The sequence below is a fragment of the Halichoeres trimaculatus genome, unplaced genomic scaffold (assembly GCF_033239565.1).
Source record: "Halichoeres trimaculatus isolate MK-OKI-2021-1 unplaced genomic scaffold, fHalTri1.1 fHalTri1_scaffold_4, whole genome shotgun sequence".
NCBI classification, from domain to species: Eukaryota; Metazoa; Chordata; class Actinopteri; order Labriformes; family Labridae; genus Halichoeres; species Halichoeres trimaculatus.
Window position 1 is genome coordinate 22,496,930 of NW_027437182.1, and position 11,466 is coordinate 22,508,395.

The 11,466-nt window shown below is 38.7% G+C and overlaps 1 protein-coding gene across 1 annotated transcript; it reads left to right on the top strand.

The window, feature by feature from the left end:
- The first annotated feature begins 3,212 nt into the window (after positions 1-3,212).
- phb2b (prohibitin 2b) lies at positions 3,213-11,255 on the top strand. Its single transcript, XM_074669093.1, has 10 exons — positions 3,213-3,289; positions 5,235-5,367; positions 5,688-5,772; positions 6,874-6,953; positions 7,228-7,412; positions 7,664-7,793; positions 8,757-8,860; positions 9,234-9,311; positions 9,458-9,537; positions 10,408-11,255. Exons 1-10 carry the CDS (start codon positions 3,269-3,271, stop codon positions 10,427-10,429), a joined length of 918 nt encoding a protein of 305 aa, XP_074525194.1. The 5' UTR covers positions 3,213-3,268; the 3' UTR covers positions 10,430-11,255.
- Positions 11,256-11,466: the final 211 nt, after the last annotated feature.

Sequence of the window (11,466 nt, forward strand, 5' to 3'; positions counted from 1 at the left end):
TTAACAGACGTGGATTAAAGTTATCAAATGTTGTAATAAAATTATGTCTACGTGTGTGTGTGTTAATGTGCATGCCACCACATGGTGTATCTGCATATCAACATTAACAGCTAGCGCTTGCCCCTCAGCAAGTTCCTTGTTCGATTTCCTCAGAAACAGGCCATGGGCCAGACTTGGACCCAGGCCACCTGTTTGGGGGCAAATCTCATGGGGAGCAACCCAGACCACTAGACCATCTGCACCTCTATGATGGCCTGTTGATAGTTTGGTGATTTATTCAATGAGTACAAGAATCAAACACAACACCAGCTGGACCAACACTGACAAACCTTGACTTACTAGGTAGATTGTTTTTTTGGTCTACTAATGTGATTTAACAACGTAGACTAGACTAAGTATGAACATGTTAACTTTAGGAAAGTTAGTTGGTTGCAGATTTGGAGATTAGGTTCCACCTACATATGTTTCAAAGAAGACATTCAAAACCATAGACTGTATATAGAGTGGACAGCGTGGTCCCGCCATTTATCACTGTACGGTTTTGAAGCCAAAATTCCCCCGTCACAGGCACAGCCATTGTAGCAGTTTGCAGTCAGAGTCTGCGCAGAAGAGAGGATGAGGGATTCTGGGAGAATCTGAGTGAAGCTAGGTGACAAAAATTAATAATTATTTTTTTTATTTCAAGAGTCTAATCACTTCTTGACTCTACCTCCCAACATATTTTACAATCCCCGAAAAAAATACACGAGAACAGCGGCTGTCAATCATAGTTAAACATTACCTAAAAGCTCATTTTAACCTTGTATAACTAATGAAAACAAAACTTTTCAGAAAAAAAAAGAGGACTTGGATACAAGACAGACAAATTATACCTTGAAATCACCACAACAATCGGGCGTGAGAAACATTTCTACGAGGTGTATACATTTTTTAAAGTTTGACCACAGCCCATCTGGAATGGCTGGAAAGCTGGATTTTTTAACCTATACTGCAGCCAGCCACCAGGGGGAGCAGTTTGTGTGGAGACCTCACTTCGAGCCAAGCAAGCGGACGTCCATTGTTTTTACAGTCTATGTTCAAGATATGATGATGATGATGTTGCTTGGTTTGTTAAAATGGAATATAGTAATCGTAATGAAATCACATTCATCCAATGAATTAGTTTTTTAAGTGTACCTTTATTAGCCTACCTTACTACCTCCCCTAGCATTCAACATCCCACAGCTGCTCTGAGGAAGATTAAACTACTAAACAACACGTGAGAACAGCATGTTCGCGACCATGGATGTTGACTCAGTATGTGACAGAATGGACTCTAAATAACAATGTATTTGTTTTTCAGGATCTATTATTTGGGCAAGATTTAGTGTGTGTGTAAGGGAGGCACATCGTTGTTTCCCTTTACATGGACAAACAAAAATATAGATTATGTTTTGACTCCTTTTTTTTATGAACAAGAATGAACTACTGGGGCAAGTATGGTGATGGCAGGATTCTAGTGTGGAGGGGGTCGGAGGAGGAACTATTGTCTTTTCATTAGAATATTAAGAATACCAACAAAAACAGAACTTGTGGAAAGAAGTGAATTACTTAATGGATTTGGAGGCACATAAGATAAAGGACATGAAAGTATAAGAAAGTGAAGTTTGAATAAGTAGTTAAGTGATTGCAATCTGTTGTTAAAGAGTGCAAATAAAGAACAAACACTCTCTCTGAAAGGGAATGTTAAAAAACAAAGTAGAAAGCACAGAGTGGGAGTACAAAATGCTGTCAGGTGCAAAGGTGTTATCAAAAGAGCACCTATGAGTGGACTGTGGGAATGAAATGACCAAGAACATGGAAAAAAGTGACCGTGATTCTATGTGTACCTGGTAACAATCAGGTAACAATTGGATTAACTTCTAACTTTCACAAGATACTGGAGTGGATGATAAAACAAAGGCTTTCATATGGGTGTAAAAAAGGCTGTTGGCAAATTACCAGAGTGAGTAGTTAAAGTGTTTTTGACATAGAAAATAAGTATGGCATGAGATGTAAGGAGAGGTTGTTTGGAAAGATGGATGATCGAGGGAGGGTTTTGAGCTGGATAATGGATTTCCGGTTTCTGGGGAAAATTCAGGCACAGAATGGATCTGAATTATGGAGTCAGTACATGTTGGGAAATGGTACACAACAAGGAAGTGTGGCCTGTTTATTATTGGTCGTTATTATGATAAATGATGCTTTCTCAAAGGTCCCACAAGACATATGTAGGTCACTGATTGCTGTTGATGGGGCCCTGTGAGAGTGGAAGGAACATGGAGCATGCAATGGGAAAGTGAAAAGAGCAGTTCATGAGGCGGTGGAGCAGGGTATGATTGGAGTGGATTTTTAGAGTCATAACAGGATAGAGTTGGAACATTCAAGCGATTAGGGGTGACGTTTGTCTTGTGGCGAACACAGGCAGACAAAATACAGGTAATGATGAAGATAAATGTTATATGGAAAAATTAAGAGATTGACAATGTTTAGACACAAACCTTGAGGGTGTGACATGGGGTGTCAAAACCTCATCTATACCTGCCCTGTTGGTGGAGCTGGGAAAAGTGCCTTAAGATATTAGAAGGAAGCGACTGATGGCTAATTATTAGTTTTATCCACTGAGAGACAATGGTTCCCATCCTGGAGAAGGCGTGTTGCAGAAGTGCTGGGAGAATGAAGAGTCAGAGGGAAGATTTTGGCAAGAAAGGGGAAAGAAAGTTGGGGTGTTTTTCTTGATAATAGCCCCATAAATAAAACCCTGAAAGTAAGAGGGAGACACCTGACAGGTTTGTATGAATGATATCTGAGGAGGAGGAGCCAAAGGAGCTCTTTGCTCTGAGGTGTTGAAGGTAGAGAGATGATGAGTTAGGATTAAATGAGTTCACATTAAAATGGGTACTGTTCATGAGAACAGTGGGGGTTTATCGCAGTATTTGAAGAAGAGGATTTCCTTTATTAACCCCCTAGTGGAAATTCTGTTTTTTTTTTACACTCCTTTGTGGTGAGTTTGGATTATTTAGAGAATAAAGAGAGCAGGTAGAGGGTAAAGGTGATTCAGGTATTGGATTTAGAGACCAAGTTCATTGTTGTTTCCACACTCCGGGACAGGAGGTGGCGGTAGTGCACGTGAAAACGAAAAGAACTTGATGTCTTTAAACTACATTTCCCATAAGGCTTCCGGTCCACCAGGAAAGTGGGGGGGTTGTGTCGACCTTGGAGTTTGACGTACGGTTTGACGTACTACAGCATGGCAAGCAAGGAACCCAATGTAAGTATTTCAGAGGTAATATCGTTTTAATGAACAATATTTGGAGCCGAGTCTGTGCACAGTTTGCATGTCTAGCTTTCTATCGCTTAAGGGACTGATGACATGGAGATTTGTAATCGCTCACACAGTTTATCAGCAGGTGTCTAATGCAGCAACCGTCGGTTAGTCTCGGGTCAGGTCAGTTCAGTTAGCATGTCGGTCTGGAGACAAGTTCCGCTCATGCGTCCCTGAACTGGACAGACAGCAGCCTCAAGTCCGAATCAAGTACCAGGGTCGAGTTTTTATATACCTGGTTTGATTGATCAGGGATTGAATTAAAATGGGTTATGGGCCTCTCTTAATCTCGCATAGGCCAGTCATCTGTTCGTGGAAGTCATAGGTTGTCTTCATTGTACCTTAGGTTTTGTCCCACAAGTCCCATCCTTGTAAATGAAGGATGAAATAAGATAAAAGACAGGGAGGTTATGTTATATCCCTGCTATCATATGAAGAAGTGAAATGCCATAACTGACTGTCAGAGAGCCCATCACAAAGCATCTCTGTGTGCAGGAAATGCCAAACAAATACATCCCTGCACACACACCCCAACTCATTTGTTTATAACACTGATAGATGACATTCAGTCTTCCATTAACCATCAGATACACAGAATTAAATACAGCCTGAACGATATACATTAATCATACAGCACAGAATACAGCAATGTGAACCAGCAGCTGAATAATAATAATAAAAAGACTGAACAGCTTATCTTTATTTTACTTAAACACACAGGACGCAAGCTATCATTAGAGCCTGTGACTGTGACCTGTCTGAGTTCAGGTTACATCTTTGCCATGTGTGTAAATGATGGAGGAGCCCATGCACCTCTGATGTGGACCCAGCAGAGTTTTCTGTTTTGAAGACACAAAGAATTGAGCTCTATTTCATCTTGGTGAATTAGCAAGCATTGCATTGTTCAGATGGTCTCCCAAAATTTGGGGTCACAGTCAGGTCATTGGTATTTTGCTGACTGGTTGTTTTAGTTTAGTTTTTGTCTAAAATTTTGATCAACATTAAAACTGGAGAATTAATATAGCTTCTAAAAATTAGTCTAAGTGGGTGGTACTGACACACCCATGGCTGTGCCACTTATCCATACACCCAGAGGCCTGGATAATATATTTGATTATAACTCTCACAATCCAACATCACTGTCCCTTCAGTGTGTCCAGCCTTGGAAGTGCTAGTTGGAGTAATTTTTTTTAAATCTAGGAATAAGAGAGTTGACAAATTAGGGACATGCCCACCTGCCTGTAGTACTGCACAGGTATTGTTTTTGTTTGCAAGTTGTTCCAAACCTAATGTACCATGAATTTTATTCTTTCATTTTTAAGTTTTGATAGTGGCAGCAGTAATACTCTGTGTAGTGTAGCCTTCATGGTTGATTTACTGTTACAACTAATTCACTCAGTTCTCAGGGTTTGACTTTGTTAGGCAGGTCTTGTTTGTATAAATGTAGCTCCAGCATGTGTTGGGTAGAAACAGGGCGCTGTCCCCTCCCTGCAGGTGCTGATCCCTACCAGGCCTCATTGAGGCAGCTCTGTGCTGTCAGTGCTGTTCAATGGGGAAGTTCCCTTCCAGTCATTGATAATGTGGTTGAAAACGTTGATTGTTTTGGTGTTTAGTTTTGTTGGGGAACATTTTGTATCGTGTGTACTTTATGAGTATTCATTTTCAGCTATCCGTACTATTTTTTCTGCACATAAGTCTGTCAGTATTGTTTTGACAATACTAGAACTGATATAATCAGGGGTTAAATCAGTGAGACTTTCAGAGGCTAAACCATGTGCGCATGCTAGTAAGAATCTGAAGTAGCTCCAGGTTCACTTGTATTCCCTGGAAAACACTCACATGTGCTCCCTGTTATTGTCTGTTTTCACCTTACCTAACACACACACTGTAGCGCTTCGTCCAGCACCTGAGGGATCTGGCAGGCCGGATGTCCTCATCTGGTGGCAGAGGGGCAGGATTAGGACTGAAATTACTAATTGGAGCTGGTGCATTGGCATATGGCATCAAAGAAGCCACCTACACAGGTAAACAAAACCGGGATCGAAAACACTTGTTTTGACTAGGAACCATTTCACACAGGAGGCAGAAAACAAAAAGTTTCTGTTTTGATTCATTGCATGTCAAAAAAAGTTGTCAGGCTAAACACAAGGGTTTGTATTTGGTTTGTCTTATTTTCAATCTAATATAGAATGTGTTCATTGTCACAGGTGCTCAGTACTTAATGTCAGTGGAATTAAGAATTTGTCTAAATCACTTCTGAAAACATTTTCCTCTTAACTTTACTTTTTTATGTTGGTCAACCTATCATTATATGATGTGCGTGTGTTTGTGTGTGTGTGCGCAGTTGAAGGTGGTCATAGAGCCATCATCTTTAACAGGATTGGAGGGGTACAAATGGACACAATTTTGGCTGAGGGGCTGCACTTCAGGTAGGATCAGCTCAATAACTTATGTTTGCGTGACAGGATCATTACTTATATGTAACAGTATTCTGTATGTGTAAAAAAAATAATGTTGCTGAAAAAATGAGAGTAAAAAATGTGAAGGACATTTGAAACATCCCCTTTTCTGCTGAACTGTTAAAACTCAGACCAACCCCAAGCTTGTGACAGTGTTTATTTAACAGAGTAGTCATTTTTCATACTGGGCTTACAGCTGTGACCTTTGATGGACAAACAAAATGTAAATTATGAAGCAAAATGCATTTTCTTATTTTTGTGAAGTGTCACTATTGAAAAGGGTCAGATTTGTATTGATTCTTGAATCCCTGTTTTGTTTCAGCTTTTTAACATGTGTGAGAAAACAAGTTAAAACAGAGCTGTTACACAGTTACACTTGACAAAATCTGTTACAAAGAATATATATAAAAATTTACCCAGTGAATCTTTATGCAAAAGTTGTAGATTTCTATCTGTATAACATGGGATAGACAGCGGTAGTGAGCAGCCACTGGGCTGTACGACTTCTAGCAGTCTATCATAAAATAGATGGATGCTCAGGCCACTTAAATTGAAATAGCAGGAACTCATTTAACACTAGTGGCAGAACAACTTAAAAGCAAGATTAAGAAAAAAAAACACTGTTGTACAGGAGAAAATTACAGAGCTAGAATGCTTTTCCTACTGACAAAACAGCCATATTATGGCTGTAGAGGAAGAAAAAACAAGATGTGAGAAGCTCTGGATAATCGTGCCGCTGACTGGTGTCCTGTAAATATCAGGCAACAATGTGTCTTGGCCTGAAATTATCGTCTGGTCAGTGTCCCACCGGGGGATAAACCTCAACTGTTCAGTATTTTTGAAATGGGCTGGTATGAGTTACAGTCTTCTAGTTAATTGTTCTTGCCACATTAGACACCGGTCAGCTTGACCTTGCATACAGGCTGCAATTTTTTTTTTGCAAACAGGAGCAATTTGTGGTCTGTTAGATGGTGATGATAAAGTCATGAGGCTCACTCATGTTCAAAGGTTGTCCAAAAAGACATTTTTATCATTGCTACCTGTGTCAGTAAATTGTTTTCTGTGTTGTAGGATGCCTTGGTTCCAGTACCCCATCATATATGATATCAGAGCCAAACCAAGGAAAATCTCCTCTCTGACGGGAAGCAAAGGTAAAAGTCAAAGGTTTTAGATATTTTTTTAAATCAAAATGTATGACTCCTTATTCTTTGAAAACACCCTTAACATGACAGTAGTCTTACTGTGATTCAGCTTTTTGCATCTTACTGTGAGAGAACCATACTCATTGGAAAGTTTATCTTAAGTTTTTAGGAGTGCAGCCTTGATCAAAGGCTGGGGTTTATTTATTTCAACAAGTTAGGCGTGTGTTGTATTCAGTGTGATATCAAAGAGATAACACTGGTGTGTGTGTTGTGGGGTGTGTAGATTTGCAGATGGTGAACATAGCAGTGCGTGTTCTGTCCAGGCCCCTGGCATCCAATCTGCCGGTCATGTATCAACAGTTGGGGAAGGACTATGATGAGAGAGTCCTGCCGTCCATTGTCAACGAGGTCCTCAAATCTGTGGTGGCAAAGTTTAACGCCTCACAGCTTATTACGCAGAGAGCACAGGTACCGTGTTGTGCACGCTCTTATTTATTTATTTATTTTTTTGTACCCCAGCATTTCAGCACCAGCTTTGGCACAATCCCTATGAAGACTTTTTTTGTTCAGTTGTTTTCTTTTTGCAGGTCCCAAATACTTTATATTGTTCAGTCTGATGTGATAGTCTCACTGCTTGGAGACCAGTCCTAACTTAAAGGATACAATCATTTCAATAAATATATATGTTGTGTAATCATCAATCTGTATTGTTTTTCCAGGTTTCTCTGCTGGTGCGCAGGGAACTGTTTGAGAGAGCCAAAGACTTCAACATCATCCTTGACGACGTGGCCATCACAGAGCTGAGCTTCAGCAGCCAGTACACAGCTGCTGTGGAGGCCAAGCAAGTTGGTAAGGCTTAGTATGCCACACTGAGGCGGCAGAGGGAAAACTTGTGCTGAGTAACTGTATGTTGAAACCGCTCTCATTTGAGATGCTTTTCTTTTAAGAGCTTTCTATTAAGCACTTTGGAATTACTTACTGAATATGACTTTGATTATGACAGCTTAACTCAAATAACAGGGTTATTTCTAAAGATTTTTTTTAACAATGAAAGGGCTTTGGTAATTAAGACAAGAACTGTTGTTTATCTCATCAATTCTCCTGGTAGATGAATAAGTCTGATTGAAATTATATGATGACAAGTACAATATAGAAATGAAATAAGCCGTTAACTGCTGTTTTTTTTGTCAGTTGTCAAAAGAAATCTCTTTCGTCTATAGTGTATGATGTTTAGAGGGCAATTATTCTTTCATGCGACTTTTTCCTCTAAAAATGCTTTATCTGAGCTTGTTGCTGAGTATTTGGGCCAAGTATCTTTTTGGTTTATAAAGTTAAAAGCTTTTAAAACAGGTAATTTCATCTTGTGGATAAAAAAACAGTCAAAATGTCAACTGATTACTGCTTATCACTCTTTAAAACAACGGACAACAGTGCTTTGTCTCCACTACTGAGACAATCATTGTGTTTCATATGGTATGGATTGCTGTTACAGTGCTAAGTGAGTGACGTGTCAAAACATTTTTTTATGAGAATACATGAAAAAAACTTGATCCCATATCAGTGCTCTCAATGGCAAATGCAAAACAATGGTAGATTTTCTGTTTAGTTTAACATTGTGTTCGCTGCTGTTTGTTAGACTCTTCTCACTGTTGGCTCCTGCTTAAAGATACAGATATTAACAAAATTTCTCTGTTTTGTTTTGCATCTTCTTAAGTGTTTTATTTCTCAGAAACTTTAATTATCTTGTCTTGAAATTAACTACAACGTCTAACAGTTCATATACCTTAATAAAAAAGATTATTCCTGTTTCAGCCCAGCAGGAGGCCCAGAGAGCCCAGTTCTATGTGGAGAAAGCCAAACAGGATCAAAGACAGAAGATCATCCAGGCTGAGGGAGAGGCAGAAGCTGCAAAAATGGTAACTGACTAACCGGACAACTAAACTGTTTCACATTTTAAAGAAAACAGTTCAACCTCAGGAGCTTAACTAACTGAGAAATTAGTAGCTCTGATACTTTCTGTTAGGGTAAAAGTTTGATTATTCACAGTATCCTAAGGTGAAAATTCATTATCATACATGTTATGAAGTTATAATATGGTATCAAAAATAACGTGATATTTCAGTATTACGTTAATACATAAGAATTGTCACATTTTATGATTGTGGCAGCAATACCATTCTGTACTGTCCTTCACCACAAATCTGGTTTATCAGTTAAAATGATTTATCTGCAGCAGTTTTCATGTGTTCTTGTTAGTGATTCTCCCTCTTTCGTGTTGGTGTTCACCAGCTGGGGCTTGCAGTAACCAAGAATCCAGGTTACCTGAAGCTGAGGCGAATTAGAGCTGCACAAAACATAGCAAAGACGGTCAGTATCATTTTTGTTGACATGAATTGATCCTTCCTTTCTCCATCTTTTTTGTTTATTCACTTTTCAAATGAAACAGTAGTTTTATCACACCAGCAAACTTGATGATGTTGATAATGACAAGTATTGTCTGTGTCTACTTTCAGGTGTCATCATCTCAGAATAGGGTGTACCTTAATGCTGACAGTTTGGTCCTCAACTTACAGGATCAGACATTTTTTAACAAGTAGGTCTCCAAGGGCACACACACACACACACACACACACACACACACACACACACACACACACACACACACACACACACACACACACACACACACACACACACACACACACACACACACACACACACACACACACACACACACCCTTGCTAGTGCTGAATGTTGAACATTGAAGTGACACTTGAGGTTTGCTGTTTTTAAACACATATCATCTGTTTGTTATTACACAGATTTAAAAACAAGTGGATTTGAAAAGCCTGCTCTATAGAAAGAAGATAGAAATTCTGATTCACAGAAAACAGTCAAAAAAGAATAAAAAGTATAAAACACATCTGCTAAATTCTTCCCAAATATAATGAGAAAATATGATAAAACAAAGGTTTGTTGTCTTAAATCAAAAACACAGTAGTTACTAACCACTTAACCAACCAGTTATGTTACTTATCTATTTAAACTTAACCTGATTTGTTCAGAGATATTGTTCACAGAGTGTTTGTAGCATTGCAAATCTTTTTCAATTTTTAAGACACATGTTGCTGATATCAAATTTAGATTGAGCATGTATTTTTCAATGAAACAATGTTTTTCTGTCTCAGAATTTTACATGTGATCTTTACTCTATTGTCCGGTAAATACAGGGTTTGAATGATTTGTAAACTATCACATTTTGTTTTTATAGAAATTAATCGCAGTTTCCAAAATTCATTGAATTTTGGCTGCACACTTGTTCAATCCCGTTTAATTAACTGACAGATGCCTCAAGTCATCCAATTTTATTTTTGAGAACTTTTTTATAAATCCTGACACTCTAGTTCACTGTGATGTAATGGTAATGGTTGCTAATGTTTTCTTTCTACTTTTGTTTTTTAGCATGTCACTGGCAAGTAAGTGATGAAGAGGACACAAGGAGAGACAGTTTGACTGTCTCTGTCGTCAGCAGTCTCTGTTTTGCTTGTGGCCTTGAAAATCAAAATACATGACTGTACAAGTGTGATTGGAGACAACAGAGAAGGGTGATTAAACAGCTCTCTGCTTTCAGCTCCTCCATCGTGAGAATGGCCTCACATCAAGTTGAGTGTCAGTAGAAGGCTTCTATGAGGTGCAACAGTCTTTAGGGAAAAACAACACCTGACAGAAACCTTGCATCTTGTAACTGCTTTTTACAGATGACTGACACAGGAGAGGGTTGTCGGGCTGCTTAATGAAAGTAATTTATGAATGTGCACTGCTGTCCCCGGTATGTTGAACTTCAAGACTGATTTATTCCCACAGTAACTCTGAATATTGCTGCAATATTTTTCTCTGTGCAACACGTATAGCATAAAAAGATGCTCTGGCATTCTTTCTTTGGGCCCCTAACTGTGATGTGTAAAGAGATGTTCATCAGAGCTCCATATCTCTGCTTACATGAAACAGTTTTACAAATCTAGGATCATGCAGCAAATCTGGTACTGCAGATGTTAGCAATCTGTTGATTGAAAAAAATAATTTAGCTCAAAGCAACCAGATGATACATGAACTAAAATAAAATCTCAAAAATAACTTTGCTTCCATGTTGCTTTGAAATAATAATGCACCGTACAATGAGATGTTTTCTATCACAGCAGTGAAGTAACACAATCAGTGAAGTAACACACTTAAGAACAATCCATGGAGCTGAATCTATTGGTTTTCTCTTTGTCACTTGTCAGCACAAAATAAAATACACTATGAAAATCTCATATCAGTGTTTCCCCTCCAAAACAACAAACAAACTCACATTATATGGCTAAAAAGTACCTTTTTCTTTTTTTTTTTTTTTTTGCTCTAGTTAGAGAAATCTTGAAACAGTGAGAGCATCACCTACTGGTGTACAGTGATACTCTCACTGTCAACCACATGTAGACATATATCTGTTCATCTACAGTCAATGTATAATTTTAATTATAA